This window comes from Vidua macroura, chromosome 1 (assembly GCF_024509145.1).
Source record: "Vidua macroura isolate BioBank_ID:100142 chromosome 1, ASM2450914v1, whole genome shotgun sequence".
Lineage (NCBI taxonomy): Eukaryota > Metazoa > Chordata > Aves > Passeriformes > Viduidae > Vidua > Vidua macroura.
In genome coordinates, this window is record NC_071571.1 from 21,015,933 (window position 1) to 21,036,066 (window position 20,134).

The window sequence follows — 20,134 nt, forward strand, 5'->3', positions numbered from 1 at the left end:
GCTCATTGTAAACATGATGCCCCCTAAAATTCAAAAGGAGTTGGGATTTTCATTTTCTCTGTCAGTTGTAGCAAGTTCTCATGCAAACACATCAACACTGGAAGCTCATAAGTGCAAGATTTAGAGTATATGTCCTTCTCACTCATTGCCTGAAATTAACAGATTTCTTCACTAAAATGCACAAAGCTTGTAACAAATTTTGCCATGCTAAGCCACACATGGATTTTTCTTTTCAATGTCATATGAAAAATTTTCCAAGCCAAAAACATTTCTCTGTCGTTGTTTGAGTCATCATAACACTGACTTACATTCACATCTCCTGATGAGCTCCTCAGTTTTGCTTTCAGTTGCACTGCTACAGAATGAAGCTATCATAAAAAGAGGAGACGAAAGTTGCACTAGGATTTCGCTGTACATAGGTGATGCTGCTGAAAATATACTAATGCTGACTGCTTATGAAGATTTTTAAAGCAAAAATAAATTAGTGAGGCAATAGGAGAGGCAAATGGCTTTTGAAACCCATCCATATGCACTTCATGTAATGTTAAGTTTTGTAAAACACTATGCAAGGATGTACCATATGTCAAATTGCAGAACAGGCTCTGACACTACCAGTTTCATGCATTTAATAACAAGTATTTAAACTTCAACCATTTCTAGTGACTGTGACAAGATGCTTGAATATCAGACTTCACAGCCAGCCATCTTAAAATGAGAGTTGCCATAATACTTTAAATTTATGTGCTGATTATTTTTCTTAAAGCAGTGTTAGCAGCAGCAGTCCCACTGTTGTGCTGAATGAGCAGGGTTTTTTTTAGAATTAATTTTCAGGTTTCTAAGAATATGTAATACCCAAAGCTACTTAGTATATTTCGAAGAGGTAGGAGGGAAGCAAAAAGAGAAGAAAAAACCACCTCTTAATAAGCTCAGGACTTTCTGAAATTGTTAGTTTCACAAAATCCAAAGAAAACTGAATTTTCATAAAACAAGGAAACTGGTTTATTTCCATCTAATAGTAAAATTAAAATAAAAGGTAACATTTCTAATACTTGCAGTTATGGTCTGTAGGGAATATTAATAATTCCAAGTATTTTATTTGAGGAATAGATGGTTTTAAGTAACAACCAAAAGTAGTGTTGAGGAAATGCTCCTATTCATCTACACAGTTTTTAACTGAAAGAGGAATGTGGTATTGAGGATATGTTCCTAATTAATCTAGACAGTGATAGATCACAATCTTCTCTTGAAGCTTTGATGTCTATCAATTGCTGCTTAGAATGACAGGAGAGAGGTTGTTAGATTTTACTAGTATTTATTCTTCTGGTTTTTTTTAAATAAAAAGAATGAGAAGAAAACAAAAATATAAGCATAATTTTGTTTGGGGAGAAATTTAAAAAAAAAAAAAAAAAAACCAAAGTCTAACATGGTTTATATGTTCAAGGATAGAAGTTGTCAGTAAAAATGCCAACAGTATGTAAAACAGAGACAAGTCATGGTTGTGGGAAACTGTAAATTTGAATCCTTCACTTTGTGTATTCCAATGCAGATGTTCGGCTGCTATAAATCAGCAAAACTCCCTGACCCTTAATTTCTTATGCACACGAATGTGCTGAGGATTTTTTTTTTCACCAAATTTAGTTAAGCTAAGTAGCAGTACTCTAGCTATTCTAAGAACTACAACACCCTCTATCGGGCAAAGAATTTTCATTCAAATATGGAAAACCAATTAATTTCAATGATCCAAAGCAACCACTGGTTGCATTCTTCCAAAGGTCGAGCTTGAGTGCATGATGCACACACATACAATCTATACAAATAAGCTATATATAAATATAATGATGTATAAAATCCTATGATTTATTTTGGTGTGATGGTAACATTTTATAAAGAGAAAGTAGGAATTCATCTTTTGATGAAAGAAAAGACCACCTCAACTCAATAATGAGGTTACTCTTGAACCCCCTTTCTCTGAATTTTCTCATTTGATGGGTGCTTTTCTCAGTACTGCCCAACATCTCCTCTGGACAAATCAGTGTTCCCAATATGAGTGCTCCTTTTTAATTTGATCCTTGCATTCCTCCTTATGTATTCTTAAAATGTCCTAAGTATATGATACTTCTTAAGGTTGCACGGTCACAGGCCCAAAGAACTTACAGATTCTTGCACAGAGAGTATCAGTATGATACTCACTATGCCATCAGTATGATGGGATTTTCAGCTGCCTCTGTGAAAAGAGATGAAATAATGAATTTTCATCACAAATCAGAAGGACACAATGTCATACAGGAAGGAATAGATTGCTGCAAGTATAGAAAAAGGAGTAACATTTAGATTAATACTTAAGAAACAAAAAAATGGTTTAGGCTGGAAAATTTATGAAAAAGGCAAGCATTATTAAACAGAAGTATTGTAGATGAAGGGGAGGTGAGAACCAGTGCGTCAGAGTTTTAAAAAAGAGCTCTTTGAAACACAAAACTGTAAAAGTAAGAAAAATAATTTAGAGAGCAAGACACTGAAATGGGAGAATGATTTTGATTGCCATACTTAGAGAAGGAGGTGCCTATCCCTTTTAGTACAGACCACTTTCTGAGTATCTACCTCCTATCAGCCCTCTGAACCACCTCTTCATTCTGCATTCTTCCAACACATCACTTGCGTGGAAACAAAACTTCCCCAGTCAAACCAACTTTCCAAGATAAAAAGTAAAGCTAGTCTAAACGAGTCCTTTTAGAGGACTGGAACTTTCCTGTTTAATTTTGACTAAATAATGCATATTTAATTCTTTTAACATTCAGTGCAATTAATATGTTTCAATTCAACTTTTTCTGAAATCAAAAATTCAGTCCCTTGTACCAAATAACATTTTTGTTTGAAATGCAGTTCACATTACTAAATTTGATGAATCTAAATGCCTTTTATCTTTTCTTTTGTGCATTGTCACTGCCAGGAAAACTCTGCAATTAACCAGAGGATACTGACTGCACAGCAAGTTATTAGCCCACTGCATAATTGGGCTTTAAGCTTACCTGAGCCACTTCTAAATACTATTGCCAGAGATATAGTATTAGTATCACTGTGCTGGAACTTGACATCCTTAATTTAATTACACTGCTAATAGTCGTAATAATTACCGACTTTTTTCCTTGCCAATTACATTTTTTTCTCTTTTTTTCACAAAAAAATTGAAGCCCATAATCCAAAGCATGTGCTGAGAACTACACTTTAAGTGACCATGTAAGGATAATGGATGTTTAAATTTACCTGTCTCTGTAAGATCATTTTATCTGAAAATAATAGAGAACCTCAGGATGCTTTGGGAGGGAAAAGATGACTCTTGTCTTTAAACAACATGAAAAATGCCATGGTAACTTGCAAAAAATGAATAAATGACTGTTTTTGAAACAGTCCATTTTCTTCTTCCATACACTTATGAATCCTAAATGAAATGCAACAGTGAGTAGAATGGTTATGTTCTGATGTAGGTTATCCTAGGAGTACAGGGATATTCACTCACTGGTGTTACTGCAAATGATGGAGTTTTAGCTCCAGCAGTTTTAAACAGCTTACCTAAAACTAATCTATTGTCTATGGTATTAAGATACTTTATATATATGTTATATATAAAAGAAGTAATATATGGTATATACACAAGAATAACTCTTTTTTACCTTGCTATCAAAGAAAGTTGTGATTCTCCTGAAACTCCTTCCCATTCCACAAAGATGTCAACCCCAAGCATTCACATGCACAGGACAATCACTTGTTTAGTCTCAACAGATTCTGAGGGCAAACACCTATGAAATTGCCCTTTTGTTCTCTTCTGTAATTTCAGTAGGAGCCAGTAAACTAGGAAATTTTTCCACCTAACACTAATTCATCATTTCAAAAGAGGAAATAAGAGACATGAGAGCTTTCTGTTTCTTAGACTTGGACTCTTATCTTCTCAGAGAATTTGGTCCTGATGCATAGGTCAAAATAAAAGTTTTACCCTCTTCTCAAAACAAGGAGGTCTAAGGAGAGACAAAAGGGACCATGAAAGTGTCAGGGCTATAGGATGTCTCTTGACACCTGAAGAATTTAAATTTTGGGTCCCAATTTTCCTCCCAGTCTTTCTCCTGGCAAAAAGCACCTTAATCTGCTCTAGACTGTAGGACCTTTTCTTTTGCCAGACAAAACCCCCTATTAGGCTACCCCAATTCAGGATGGGTACACTGGGCAGATAAGCATGACCATGTTCTTGTCTCTTCCATATAATGTCCCACTGTCTGATGTCAGCATAAAACAGGGATCAGCATCTCTTCCCATCACCACTTTGCCATCACTGCTAATACAATTACCTTAAGCCCTTCAGTGAGAAGAAACAGTTGGAAAAATGAATGTCAGTCACAGTCCAAAACGTGCCTATCCTACAAGGAACGGAGTAATCAGCATTTTGTAAGCTGGTGACATTTATCATTCCTCAAACACAAATGTGCACACAATGGAGTTTTGAGCATGACTTCTGTTATTAAAATTTCTCCTCAGTGATCACCCTGAGAGCAAATAGTCATACAGTACTTCATGTTGCACTATAAACAAAGTCCAGATAGATTCACACCAGTAGGAAGCAGGCATCCAACCCCAACAGGTAGACAGCTAAACATTTCTGTGATTTGGTTCAACAACATTTTCTAGCCTACATTTTTTTCTATACAGATCTGATTGATAGACTGATTTTTGTTTTCTTGGGTAGAGAGGGCAGAAGGACAGGGCGAGGTAATTAGAAGAGGGAAGCAAACAGAAAAGGGAACTGTAGAAAACTTTAATATGCATTTTTACCTCCTCAGAACAATTTAGTAATACAACACCATTGCAATTCCCTATGGATCTGTATGGACTAAGTTGACTGACATTAATTCATATATTTGTTTTTCCTACCACCCAAGCCAGCTTTTTTAAAGACAAGTAAGGCAAATCTATCTCAGTGTAAATGAAGTTTACTGAGTTATATCTGTCACTTGTACTGCTGTCTGTCAACAGTTCATAGCAGTAAACCCATAAATTCTCAATAAAAAGTTTCATGAAGAGATTTAATTCTTAAAAAATATATTAAGTAAACCAAATGGGACCACATACTTAGAGACTATATGTTTATGTTCTTTACCTACTCCTTCTGTCTAGTGGAGAGCTGTTCTAAGATGTAACACACTGCAACCAACAGAATCAAACGAATCTGAGTTTGGAGTAGAGATTAGAAGGGAAAGAACAGTATCTGCTATGTTTTCCTAAAACCCCAAACCCACCACACTAGCCTGCAGAGAGAATCAGCTGCACTGCACAAAGAAAAAAAAGGTGCACCTTAAGTCACCAAACCAACCACATGATGGCAGTCCAACATTAAAAAAAGAAAAAGAAACTGCATTAAGAGAAACTATTTGAAAAAGCAGTGTAAAATCGATACATATTATTCATAATATACAAAATTATAATATACATATTATTCATAATATACAAAATATACAAAAAACAATGCTGCAGAGCCGTAATTTTCAGTCTTTCTCTGTACACCTCTAAATACTTGAAGGACTTAAAGACCCAAAAGGCAGATAAATATGCTGTTTATCTTCCATGAAGCCCTGACTTCATAGATGAGTTTTTACATCCCAGAGTCCACAAAAAAAGGATTTAAATACCAATTTCATAATTTTCTAAAATACTATTTTGAAGTAGTAGTATGCAGATTTGCACTCTCTTTGTTAAGAGTTCTGACTTCAATTCACTTACATTTATTTCTGAAATCTTGCATAGCTGTCAATGTGCTATTGTACAAATGAGGTTGTATTTTCTTCTAATCATACTTTTTAATTTCCTGCTCACTAACTGAAACTCAACTATCTACAAAAATTCACACCAAAAAGCTTCTTGTCCAAATCTTTGGTAGGCATATGCAACACATCATTATCTTATGAATGCCCAACACTTAAAAAAACTGATGACATCCAGAGTCTCATTTGCTTGGATTCAGTGTTGTTTGCTACAGTTGATATATAGTTTGATTTTTATCATTTTCATTAGTGTGGCTAATGATTTCAGTGATATTTCATGGTATTTCCAAAATAATTTCCCAATGCTTTTCCTAACCAGCATGACAGATTGTTCCAGTTGGCACATATCCCCAGAATTGCTCCCTTGTTCCTAGATGAATTAATTTTTATTTGTCTATATTGAATTCCATGTTCTGTATGCCAACTAAATCAAGCTGGGTGAAATCACTTAACATCTTGTGTCTCTCATTATTGTCTTTGCTTTTGCTAGTATTGTGAGTAACTCTGAAAATGTTTTTTCTCATACCAAATTATACAGATCAAATAACCAACATCCGAGTTCACATCAGTTGCTGGTGAGAGCATTTTTACACAACACAAGGCATTAGCTGCAAACCAGTCACAAAATACTGCTGCTGCACCAAAATGTGGCAATTTGTCATTCTAACTCAGGTTGGAAATAGAAATTTAATTTTATATTGTGATGTTACAGGAGATATGAACTGCTAGGTCACCTGCAGGTCTGTAATCACAGATGTGAAGAATGCTTATCAGCATTCTTCCACTCCATGGTGACAAAGTAAATTTGTTGCACTTTAATTTAGAGCACATTAAACTGTGGAATCTCTTCTGGTTCAGAGCTCTCCAGGTTGTGACTCAGCTTTCCTTACATGTGGAAAAGTTTCACTGTGAATACCTGTTTGTACCTATGAAATCAAAGGGCATGCTCGTTAACTTCATTTCCACAATCACCGCAGTGTCATAGAATCATTTAGGCTGGAAAAGACCTTTAAGATCAAGTCCATCAAGTCCTTCAAGATCGCCACCTTGTCAACTAGACCACGGCACTGAGTGACACATCCAGCCATTTCTTGAACAGCTCTAGGGATGGTGACTCCACCACCTCCCTGGGCAGTCCACTCCAATGATTGATGACCCTCTCCATAAAAAATTCTTCCTGGTGTCGAATCTGAACCAATCCTGGTGCAGCTTGAGACTATGTCTTCTCATCCTGTTGCTGGTTGCCTGGGAGAAGAGCCCACCTCTCACCTGGCTACAGCCTGCTTTCATGTAGCTATAGAGAGTGATAAGGCCCATCCTGAGCCTCCAGGCTAAACAATCTCAGCTCCCTCAGCCACTCTTCATGACTCACTCTCTGAACCCTTCACTGGCTTCATTGCCCTTCTCTGGAGACACACAATGTTTTTCTTGAAGTGATGATCCATGACACCAGAGATGGAAGTGGAGGAGGAGGAGGTTTTCCAGCCTTTTGGTGCTTCTGGGTGGTGCTATACAACTTCTCCGCCATAAAGCAGTTCCAATCACCCCATTGCAGGTTCAGTATCCTTGTTTTACAGTGCCTTCTTCCCCCTCTCTACTGAATTGTTTTTCAGATTGCACCCTGAGCAGCCATGACAATATAAATTTTCTTCCCTGAAACAAGCCCAGGAATTGAAAAGCTGGCCTAAAACCTGCACTTCTTTCCTCTGCCTTGTAAAGCCTTCCTGTTAATGGATATAGTCTGAAATTTGTTGAGCTGACTTAGACTTGCACCATGGCACCACTTTGAGGATTACTTTTCTGAAATAGTTCACATGCATATACAACAACACGCTTTAAAATAAATGCACTTTGGTATTTTTCTCCTGCTCATGAGATGTTTACAATTTCAAGTCTGGTATATCTATCTGGTATATCAAAATTTGCTTTTTACTGCACTATTGATTTGAAAGACACAAAACCTAGCAACATGATGGCTTTTGCTATAGTATGTACAGAATTTAATTTTGTTGTCATGATGCCTTTAATTCTAATTAAATTCCTCTCATTCTGTGAAGTTCTTTTTTCATGCTAAAAATCAAAAAGTGTCCATTATAATTACATTATTTATTCCAAGAATCCATTCTGATTATCAATATTGAAGGAAATTGATGACTTGTCAGTAATTATTCAGAAAATGCTTAACTGTGCATATACTTGAAAACGTTTAAAAATCAGAAGTACAACCACCCCATCTTCTGATCAATTTGTGGTATGACACGTCAGGAAACTCGGACACATGCTTGATATTGGATATTTTCATATTTAATTGAGAATGATTGCACATGTAACGGCCTCAATATGTGCTCAATCTTTATAAAAGCACTTAAGTGTATGATGAAAAACAAGGAACTACTGGAAAGGGTCCTGTGGTGGGCCACACAAATGATTAATGGACTGGAGCATTTCTTGTACAAGGAAGGACTGCTGGAACTGGGCCTATTCAGTCTAGAGAAGGCTGAAAGGGAATTTCATCAATGCATATAAATACCTCAAAGGTGCCAAAGGCGTGGTGCCAGGCTCTCTTTTCAGTGGTGCCCAGCGACAAGATGAGGAGCAATAGTCATAAACTAAAACACAAAAAGTTCCACCTCAACATGAAGTAGAATTTTCTTACATTGGGGGTGGCAGAGCACTGGCACAGGCTGCCCAAGAAGGTCATGAAGTCTTTCTCCGAAGACATTCAAAACCCACCTGGAAATTTTCCTGTCACAGGCTCCAGGTGACTCTGCCTTAGAAAGGGCTTGGACAAGTTGATGTGGAGATTGTCAAAGGGGAGAGTCAGATTAGATTATTAGAAAAATCTTTTTCACCGTTACTGTGGTCAGATATTGGAATAGGTTGCCCAGGGAGCTGGTGGAGTCAGCATGCCCAAAGTGTTTAACAGGTGTCTGATCTGGCGCTTGGTGACGGGGTTTAGGGGTTACAGTGGCAGTGCTGGGTGATGGTTGGACTTGATGCTCGTAAAGGTCTCTTCCAACCCCGATGATTCTATGATTCTCTAATTCTATCTCCAGAGCTCCCTTCCAACCCTACCGATACAGTAATTGTTTAAGAAAGCAGGCAGAACACCGCAGCTCCATTTTGGCTGCACACCGCAGGAAGAATTCCAAGTGCGAATGTACAACAGTTTCATGTCGGGAACCTTCAAGTCGAAACGCTGCTCCCCAAGGCAACAGCTCCGTCCCGGATTTGCCAGAGCAGTGACCAGCCCCACAGGCCCGCGGAAGCACCAGGGCCTGCTGGGGAAGCGGAAGGGCCGCCCCGGCCCGGCCCGGCCCCGCCCGGCCCGGCCCGGCCCCGCCCCGCCCCGCCCGCGCGGCCCCGCCCCTGCCTCTCCTGCGCAGGGGCCGCCGGAGCCGCCGGAGCCGCCGCGCCCGCCCGGCGCCGGGGCCGCCGCCGCCCCGCCATGTCCGAGGCGGGCCAGGAGCTCGTCCACCTGGTGTGGGGCAAGAAGGCCGGGCCCCGCGGGCTGGCCGACACCATCTTCTGCCGCTGGGCGCAAGGTACCTGCGTGCGCCGTGCCCCGCCGGCCCTTCCCGCCTCGCTGCCCGCCCGCCGGGGCACGCCCGCAGCTCCCCGCGCCGCCCCCGCGCTGTGGGTCCGTGTGCCTGAGGGGCGCCGTGCCGCGGGCACTGCTCGTGTGCTTGTGGCAGCGGCACCTCGGCGCTGGCCCACGCGGGAAAATGATGCAGCAGCTTCCCTTGCTAAATAATTATTTTGGTTTTTTGCAGCATAATCGTCTTTAGCCACACATCTCCCCAGGAACTTAAAATTGTGTAGAAAAGGGTCTGAATTTGTTAAATATAACAACAGCGTCTTATGTCGTAATTTTACATGGCTTGTGGAAACGAACATAAGTTGTGCTTTGGTTTTGGTTTTTTTGTGAAGAACATATGAGTCACAAATAGCAAAAGCGGGGCCGAACTTGGGACAGAGACCCACAGATTTGTTTTTTGAACTGGTTATTTGGCCGTGGAAGCAGGTGCATGCCAGTATTAGGACATGCCAAGAGGTAAAGCACCAGTAACGCTGGAACGTGTGGTATTTGTAAGGTGTTTTTTCTGCGTTTAAGTTGTGTATCCAGTGAATGGTTTCTTCTTGATGGAAGCTTGTTGGTGGTCCTTAAAAGTGCAATTGAAATGCTTGCCTCTAAGAATTATATGCAAGGAATCAGTCTGTGTACCTGTCCTGGCTGAAAGAAGGGAATCATAGCCTTCTCTAGAACTTACTGTGGGTTTTGAGGAATTCTAGTAATGATTCATGTTCGTGATAAAACTATTGATTACTGGAGAAAATACGTAAGTGAAATAGTGGAATTTATAGATTTAAAAAAATGTATCCAGGTCATAGGTTAAAGTTGTTTGAAACAGAAGTTTCTTAGTGTTCTCTGTTCCTTTTTATTTTTTTAACAAGGGTGTTGTCATCTGCATAGTTTCAGTAGATTTGGGAGCTGCGCACCTGCTCCCCACTACTGGACACAGTATATTACCAGACTTATATTTTTTTTCCCCTAGGTTTATCTGTCTTCAGATAATTCAGTGATAAGTATTTAGGGAAAAAAGCCAAATTCCTCCTAAGATCTAGAATTTAAGCAGGCGCAGCAAAGCCATTGCTTTTCCTAACAAAATTGCTTATTGATATGTAATTACTTTCTGTAATATCTCTTTATGTTTTGGTAATGTTGTGGTTTCAGTATAAGGTGTGTGCCAAGTCAGAAAAGAAGAATTGGTGTTAAAAAGCTTAATTATTTCTTTAGCTGGTAATCTTGGATTGCCACATTTGAAGGTTTAAATATAGTTTGTATGAGAAATTTCAACAGTTTCAAAATGTATTGAAATGTGTGTTATAATGCGCTGTGCTTGTGATTGAGTGAGGGTTTAATGGAAAAGGTCTCTGGAGTTCTTGGTGGCTTCTGCAATGGAGCTGTTTCCAATCTGTCTTCAGGGAAAGTCCTGTGACTAGAATATGTAGTGCATCTGTTCCCTTCCCTATATCCCTCTCAGTATAATCAATTTTGTGTAGCAAAACCTCGTGACATTAAGTTAGACTGTTTGGAGGTCTTGTGCTGAGAATCAAAACAGTCAGTTCCAATCACTTACCTTATGTAGCTGCATAATACTTTCACCCAGCTTTCAGTTTCTATTCTGTTGAAAAAGTTCTGCAGCATTTACTTGCTGCAAAGGAGGCCCGTCAACACTGACTCATCAAGATTTAAAAGAAAAAAAAAAACAAAAATATATAAACCTTTATTATTTCCAAAGACTTAAAAGTTTAAAATGTAGACCCCGTTCCACATAAAAAGTGCTAAAAGCATCAAACAACTAGTTTGGTGTTGGATTTTTTTTTGTTTGTTTTTATTTCTTTTGACTGTAGTGCCAGCACTGGCATTTATTTTGAATACTTGCTGAACATCATCTGATCCTTTCTCAAACCCTTTCGAAGTTGAGAGCTATGATTTTCATTTGAAAAGAAAAGTAGGCAGTAGGGAGGGTGTTGAGGAAGGTAAGACTGATAGCTGTCAGTTTCTCAGTGAAGACAGTGCACTCCAGGAATCCTGTTATGCACCAGACTCATTGACCATCATACTAGTTTGAAGAGAGGCTGATCTGCAAGCAGTTACAGAACTGACCCAGCTCATGTGGGTGTGTTGTTGGAAGTTAGTGGCAGTAATTCCCTCAGGTTTCTGCACTGACAACTTTAAATATATGGGTTTTATTCCAGACTTAACAAAGGCATGGCTGTAAAGTTGTTGTGAGGGCTTTTGTGTGGAGTTCTTTACAGAATTTTTTTCTTTATGATTGCAGCAGAATTTGCAGTTTGAACCTTGTGGATTCCATTTACCAGAATCCTGAAAGCAGACACAGGAATGTAGTCCAAAGCCTCAGTCTGCTCTTTGGTGTTTCCTGGCATAGACGTGAGGACTTGGGAGGGAGCTGAGAAGATGACTGAACCCTAAAGGAACATACCTATGTTAGGAGTAAATTTCTCCATTGATCCAAGGCACAAATTTCATGTATAGAACTGCTCTTCAGATTATCCCCAAGACATGAGACATCATGTCTATCCAATACAAATATCTGGCAGGCTTGCACTCAGCATCCTTTCAGAATTAGGTAAGCTGTGTTCTCACTGGTCCTTGGAAAGAAAGATATGGAATGGTCTTCTCCAACAATCATTTAACTGCAAAAGCATAGTGGGAAGTACAGTTTATGTATGTGGATAACATACAGGTCCATTTTGTTTGGATTCTCTTCCAGCTTCCAGTTGCCCAGTTTAATGGTAGCCTACCAGATAGTTTGTATACATTCCTTAATCCCTTACAGGACTTCTGTCTCTTTATCCACAACCCATTCAGTGGAGTTTTGTTCTGATATTGCTGTAGTAAATTCCCCTTTCTTTATGTGGGCAGGAAAATGGTTTTTGTTTGTTGTGGGTTTTTCTCCCCACAGAAAATTTCAGAAGTTTTATTTTACTGTAAAGATATGCTTGGAAAACCCAAAGCCACAAACAAAATGTGTATCATTCTATTCCCAGTGCTAGAGAAAGAATGAAACATTAGGTGTATTGTGAACCTCATTCTTGGGTAATAATGTGTTATTCTAGTGTTTCTGTCAGGCAGTTCTTGTATCCCAAAAGAGAAAAAGAAAAGCACTTCCATGGTGAGAGGTGGCTGAAGTCACTTGGTTCGTTCAGCTTGGAGAAGAGGAGACTGAGGGGGAGACCTCCTTGTGGTCTTCAACATCCACACAAGGGGAAGTGAAAGGGCAGTCTTCAGTCTTGTGACCAGTGACAGGACTTGAGAAAACAGCATGAAGCTGAGTCAGAGGAGGTTTAGGTTGGGTATCAGGAAAAGGTTTGGAAAACCAGCAGGTGGTTGAGCACTGGAATGTGCTCCCCACATAAGTGGTTTTAGCACCAAGTCTGTCAGAGTTAAGGAGCGTTTGGACAGCACTCTCAGGAACATAGTATGACTCTTAGGGTCTCATGTGCAGGAACAGGGGTTGGACTTGATGATCCATGTGGTTCCTTTCCAACTCAACATATTCTGTGATTCTAGAACAAAAAGTGGATAGTGCAGCGTCTTTATAGCTAGATTGGATCAGCAAGGATCACTTGTTAGTGTTGTGTGCTTTTTGCTAATTCCCTTGTCTCTTTCATTCAGGTAGAATTGGGTTTTTGTACAGAGTGAAAATAATGAAGAGACTCAGCATCCTTTGAGAAATGACAGTTATATCTATGGTGTCTTTTTAGAAATAGGCTAGTAATAAAAAGATACAAGAAGGTGGTGGAGTAGTCATAATAGAAGATTGAATGGGTTTTGTAGTACTTTGGACTGTGATGTGGTACATTAGATGAAGGACAACAGTGATGTGATTAAGTAAGTCATACACTAATTTTGGTAAACTGTACATAGAAGAGCTAAGAATTAGATGCAAGAAAGAAACATGGACCTTCATAAATGCCAAATGGGGAAATAAGGAGACTAAAACTTTGTGTTGTGTGATTATAGTGGACAAAGGATATAAAGACAAATTTCTCAATGTCATTACTCAAAATATTGAGTAATGCACTGGCTACCAACAGGAATCTAGATCCACTTCATCTCCCTGCCATGCTGCATCAAAAGGTTAAAGCAGCAGAGCAGTAGCGATGTTGAAAAAATTGGGTCAATGCAGTGTTTAATAGGGTTATAAATGACATGGAAGATACATGGTAATGACATTATTTTATGTTTCTTGCAGAGAAATGATTCTAATTGTACTCATGGATAAAAGGCAGACACATTAATTAAAAAATATTTTGGCTGTGTTACATCTTTTTTTTTTTTTTTTTTTTGAGATTTTATCTTTAGTGAAAAGAGCTGTATGATAGATATGAAAAGTTGAGAGAGAGGAGTAAGCAGAAGTTACTCTGGATTGGAGATGCTCATCTTGGTAGCTTAAAGGGTGGCCAGGTCATTCTTACGGATCATAAGGAAGAGTGTGGGGTTAATGAGTGTTTACAGAGATTGCCCAAAATGTGACTGTTGTAGAGGGTTAAAAAGGTAAGTGGGTGTGATTTCAGGCTGAGGTAGACTTGAACCCAGCTGGAGTTCGGAATGCTGCTTTTTGAAATTCTACAGAATTGGAAGTCAGCTCAGGTAAAACTTTTTAGAAGAGCAAGACCATACTACCTGAAGTCCATTTTTTTGCTTAACAGCTTTTAGAATCTTAGTATTTATCAAGCATTAAGCAGCATTTAAGTAATAAGAAGTGTTTCCTCAGGTATTTTATATGTGTTTTGCCTGTGGTTGTATTCTGTGAAATTCTGTGTGATATCGACTTTACATTGTCTATCTCATATTTGTATTCATTCTGGTGGATCAATAGATGTTCTTTGTTTTTAGGAAGCAATTTTGAAAAACAGGGCAGGGTTGAGCTGAGACAGTTCATGCCTTCTATAAGAAGCCTGAAGAATGTGAAGCAAATTCAAGATTTCTTAAGTGTGGTTTAGTGGTACCACACGCAAGTATGTTGTTTTTCTGCAGAAACAAATCATTAAAACAACTAAAAAAGCTCTTTTGTTGAAGTGTGCTTACGTGGCATGCAGTAACGCTTCAAAGCAGAGGAGGACTTACCTATTAATATTCCAAGCCTGCACAAACCAATTCAGAAGGTTGAAAAGACTGATGATATTTCTTAGTAGGGCATGTTAACAGGGCAGTGAAATGGGATTACTGCAAACTTTGCTTCAAGTAGGAATTAATGGAGTTTCATTGCCACATCAGGTGATGCCAGATCTAAGTATGTAGGCTTGACATAGGCACCTAGGTTTTGGTTATAAAATACATCTTTGTAATGCACGTTTGCACATATAGTTAAAAATAACCTGGAGCCTTTGGTCAGATACAGTGGAAACCCCATGGCTACCCTGATCCTTAAAAAAAAAAAATCACATTGCTGTGTAACAACTACTATTGTGTGATGAAGTATGGTGTACAAAACATGCAGTTGTCCTATCTCTTGCTGTTTGGGATGACGTACTTGCCATGCTGTAGTGTGGGGGGATGCATTTCCTCAGTTCAAATTCACATCCAGGGCTTAGAGTGCTTTTGTTATGGCAGCATGTAATCCTACAGAATTGGGAAGAGGAGAAATTGTGTGAAAGTAGCATTGAACTTTCTTTCTGCTGAGACTGACACTATCAGTCCATGACAAGATGCATGTGTATCCCCTTTCTGTCTGCCTCCACTTGCTTGTGTTTGTTGGCTACTTGCTGACTACAGTTGCATGGTTTCTGGATTACAGTGAACTAGAATGACTTTGGCACAATCTTATCATTTCTTAAAAGGATAATGCAAAACACCACTCACTCTAAGTTGCTGTGTGTCAGTTTCATCGGGGTAATTGCATGTGCATTTATCAATGAAAAATGAAAGATAAGAATCACCTATCTTAAAGACAAGTTTAAGGGCAAGGTGGTAATGAACAATTTTGCTGTAATTGCTCCAGTATTTGCTTTATTATATGACTGTAAGATAATTCTGAAATACAAATTATTAATACAAAGCATTAAAGCTGAAGGGGGAAAATAGGTGATGTTGCATCTCAGTAAATGTAGTGTATCTTCTGTGAAACACCATTAAGAGGTTTAATGCAGGAATTGCAAGTGAATATTTAAGCTACTCAGCATATTTCAGTCTTAATAGGATGTGCTGATAGGTCAAAAATGAGATCAGTGGGAGGCATAGTGTGCCATTCATCAGGAATAGAAATGTATTATATGTGTTCAGTGAAGGTTCCAAGACGTATTTTTATTACAGATGTAGACAAAATAATACACAAATTTAAATTTATTGATAAGAAATAAACTATCATAAAATAAAAACCATGGTTTAAGTTAGAAATTCTTTTGTTTAAAACCCTATCTGTTGGACCTTTGTGGTCATGATTTAATTGAAGATATAAATAATTAATGTCTGTCCTTTCATCTGTATTTGTGACTTTTTTTGCTTCAGATAGTTTAACCATATGCAGTTACATTTATCAAGGAAACAAAAACCTGATTTTTAAAGGTGAATAAATCAGGTGTCATTTCTGTTAGGGAAGGAATATACATACTTGTTTACATATTTCATTAAATAAAATCCTTTTTCATTTGACAGGATTTGTTTTTAGTGACTCTGAATCAACTGCATTAGAACAATTTGAAGGTGGCCCTTGTGCAGTGATAGCACCTGTGCAGGTAAGATGCCTTTATTATAGGAATAATTTAAAATCAGTAAGCCCAAAATTTGTTCTTTATGTATTTGGAGCTGAAATAGATATGAAAAAAATTGCAGATCAGTTGTATTTTGATTTCATAATTAAAGTGTGGAGGAGGCAAAATCTCTGTAAAAAGGCAGGGATGAGCATGGGCTGATTTTGAACTATAATTTTGCAGAAGGACATTTGTTTGAGGAAATGCAGCAGGCTGATCCAAGCAGAAGTAACTTCAAAATCAGGAATGCATTATAAAGGGGAGAAGGAAAAGATCAGTTACAAATTTAATCCTAATCCTTTCACATCTGTTGAATTCCCTGCCTTTAAGGATAATGTCTGTGTCACAGTGTCTGCTTTTTTTTTTTTTTTTTTTTTTGTAATTCTGTATTAGAAATATTTGAAGTAGTTGATTTTCACATCTAACAAGGTTTGCTAAAAAAAAAAATATGTTTTAAAAAAAAAATCTGTAATGGGAGAACAGGGTGAGCGTGTCAGGAAGGCAGTGAAAGCTGAACCAGCTGTTTCTGAGGTGCTAAAAATACCTGAAATGGCAAGATGGCAAGACTGCTTAATGAAGTTTCTTCTTTCATTGTTCCTTCTCTGTACCTTAGAGCTTTTTGTTCTGCTTTTTTTTAATTGCAGCATTACATTGGCGTTGTTGATAAAGCAAAGCAGGGGTGTAGAGATGCATAGGATTTCTTTAACCTGTTCTGCAGTTTATTGTTTGAAATAGTTAAAAGAGGTGGGTTTGTTATCTACTAAAGGGGTTTGTGTTAATGACTAGAGATATCTTGTACTAGTGATCAGTTATACTGAAAAATATTTGTGCCTCCATTCCTGCAGTCCTGTGAGTCTGGAGGTGTATATGCCAATATGCACTATGTGTATTTGAAGTGTACTTGAGGTTCAAACTCAGTGGTGTTGAATGTAGTTACAAGGCCACCATTGTAGCTGGTTTGATGAGGAAGAGTCACTAAACAGGGCAGGCTCAGAGTCTTGTTCTGAATGGTAAGCAGCTTGAAACTCTTTTAAAAACATGCAAAAATGCTTTGGTGCTTGTGACGTAGCACAAAAGGTAGTGTTGTCTTGTATTTTAATAATATTTTACTCTTTGGTAACAAAGGCATTCCTTTTGAAGAAGCTTTTTACCAGTGAAAAGTCATCTTGGAGAGACTGTCCAGGTACTGAGACCCTTTTTTTTTTTCCCCTCATTATTTTTTCCATTTTATTTATTTGTAAAACATGCATTAATTAAAAAAACTTAAAATATTACACACTTTGTGTTCTTCCATATTGTATGTATACTATGTGCTTCAGAACTCCTATTTGTGAGGTCTGTGATGGTCCTTAATACTTCTGTGTTCTAGAAATATTTAATTGAAATCCTTTATTAAGAAAGAGAATGGGTTACAAATGCTATAAAACCACATTTTTCTAAAGACAGCCTTATAATCTTTGGTCCATTATAGTCAAAGAGCAATTAACATTAGTAATTAATGAGATAAAAGTTAATGAGTAAAAATTATTTAGATAGCATTAATGTATAAAAAGATACTAGTAGCTTATATATGAATGACAATGGTTCTCAGCAATCAGACTCATGTAGGTTTCTGATCTTTCAGAAGAGGAGCAGAAGAACCTTCTCTGTCATACATTATGTGATATTTTGGAAATGGCTTGCTCTGATAATTCTGAGTCATACTGTCTGGCAACATGGATAAGAGGAAAAACAACCGAAGAAACTGCTAGTATTTCTGAAAGTCCTGCAGAATCTAGTCATCAAGAGGAGCAACCTTGTAAGATGTATTTCTGTGCTAAATTACCGATCACTTAGTGAAGTATTACATGGCTTTTGAGGGACCACTGCTATTTTATTAATTCACAGATGGGGGGGTTTGCCTTTGTGATTCCATTAGCAAAAGATAGATTTTTGTCTGTTGTAATTAGAGGCATTCATCCTTTTTGCTGAAAGCAATGTGGTGCCTTATCACTGGAGTTCTAACATACGTGTTTCTTTAGAATTTCAGCAATTTCCATACTCTTCAATTTTATTTTGTAGTTTACTGGGACCTGATACATCTTTAATTTTGAAACATATACATGCTTCTTAACACTGGAAGAATATTTGTCACTTGTGTTTTTAGAAGAATTTTGTAGAAAATTCTTCAATGGTTTATTTATTCTAAATTATTCTGGATCCTATATTATTATGGAGAAGTAGCCGTTTTCCATTTGTCTGTGCAGTACCAAACAATTTAAATCACCTTCTGGTAAATTACTGTATTTTTTTGGTAGTTTGGAGTTTTTCAGTTACCTGCTTTTTGCAAATGTCTTCACTCCTTCATGAGTTACTGACATCAAGGATCCAGGAGACATCATCTGTTGCACTAAGATGAGGCATCCAGTCATATCTAACTACTGCAGAGTCAGTGACATGGAAAGTTTGTCTGTGCACATGTGATCAGAGAGTTGTATATATTAATCTTTAAACAGGAAAGATCTAATGTGTTAAAAGATAAGCTGCTTTTTCTTTTAGTTTTTGTTCACAATTTGTGCCTTAAGAAGTATGAAAATCTCTTCATGTGAGAATATATTGCTTATCGAGGTGCTATCTTTTGATGGAAAGAATATGTTATTCATCAGTTTGTGGCATAACTACAAAGTAAGAATTGTACAAATAGATTTATATGTGCACAGCTAGTTATAGCAATTTGTAGTGCTGGAGCTCTTTCAAAGTCATATTCATCTGCTTCTAGCAAATGCTCCCTGTGCTTTAGAAGGCTCAAACAATAATAATTAAAATGATATTTATTTACAAAAACAGATGGTCAGTGCATAAGAGCTCCAAGGTAAGCATTTTTTAAAGTAAGAAAAAGTATTATACAGAAAGTTTTATCTGCAACTTTTCTGGTTTATCCTTTCCAAGATAAGGCAGCTGTAACTCTGAAATTGCAGAATTTTTCCTATTTTTAGTTGTCTCTGAAGCTCTTGCCAGTGATAGGAGTTTGTTTTCTGGATGAAATGAAGCAGAGACTAGTTATCTACAGGATCTTACTAATGTATTGCTTGATTCCAAAGGACTTTTAACTGTAGGAAATGTTCAACAGTGTTTTTAAATGTACACTCAAGTTAATAATTACTCTCAACACTGACACTTACGAACTAATCCATTCTATTACATAACTACATTTTTCGCGGTTCTGTGCAAGTCTTCAAGTTCTGCCTGACTTGTCCTTAATAACATGGAATGTGCTCAAGGAAGACCAGGATACTTTTCCTGTGTACAGCCTGCTTATGTCGTGGGCAATGTTGATCTCTTTCATTGTTTGTATTCTATATTCCCTGCTAGACAGTGAGTGCACCTCTCCTATGTACAGCATTTTGCTTTCTATGTGTAATGCTGTACACTTACCAATTGAAGATATGTTAGTTAGGTTTGGGCTTTTTTCCCTTTCTCTGTCCTGCTATTTACCTGTAGACCATCTTCTTAACCTGGTTAGGGGTGGGACAAAGATGTTGAGGAGAAGATGTTGTGAATAATGCAAAGTTGTGTAACTGCTAGTGCATTTATTTCTTGATTGGCTGCTGCACTCAATAAAAATAGAAACTGACATTGTCGTAGTTGATAGGACTTAAGAGATGAGTTGGGTGAGCGAGGAGTATTACAGATACAGTTCCATATGGCAGGCTGTTTGAGAATTGAATATGAGGGTATGTTTATAATAAAGTCATGAAATATGCTTAGACACAGCATGATAGAGTATCATTTTAAAGAATTTCTAAACAATTGTATTTCTCATACATCTCATGTTCTCTTGCTGTTTGTTCTTTTTCATTCCACTAAGCACTGTCTTTATTTAGCATTGTTTGGGTTATGTATAGCTCTACTTCTCTTTAGAATTTCTACTTATTTCCCTTTATTTCAAATAGTAATTATCTTAGCATTTCACTCTGTTCTTTAGTAACAGAATGAAACTGCCTATCATCCTGCTCTGTGAACAAAAGGTGGATTCGAGCACACTTACTGAATGCAATAGCATTTTTCAT

The 20,134-nt window shown here is 37.8% G+C and overlaps 1 protein-coding gene across 2 annotated transcripts in view; it reads left to right on the forward strand.

The window, feature by feature from the left end:
- Positions 1 to 9,198: 9,198 nt before the first annotated feature.
- MINDY3 (MINDY lysine 48 deubiquitinase 3) overlaps positions 9,199 to 20,134 on the forward strand; it is a 49,422-nt gene continuing 38,486 nt past the window's right edge. For both annotated transcript variants that reach the window (XM_053988994.1, XM_053989004.1), the window contains exons 1-4: positions 9,199 to 9,349; positions 15,991 to 16,070; positions 17,211 to 17,268; positions 17,710 to 17,883. In XM_053988994.1, the coding sequence (XP_053844969.1) occupies positions 9,253 to 9,349; positions 15,991 to 16,070; positions 17,211 to 17,268; positions 17,710 to 17,883 (409 nt within the window). In that variant the 5' untranslated portion in view covers positions 9,199 to 9,252. The remainder of the gene's footprint in view (positions 9,350 to 15,990; positions 16,071 to 17,210; positions 17,269 to 17,709; positions 17,884 to 20,134) is intronic.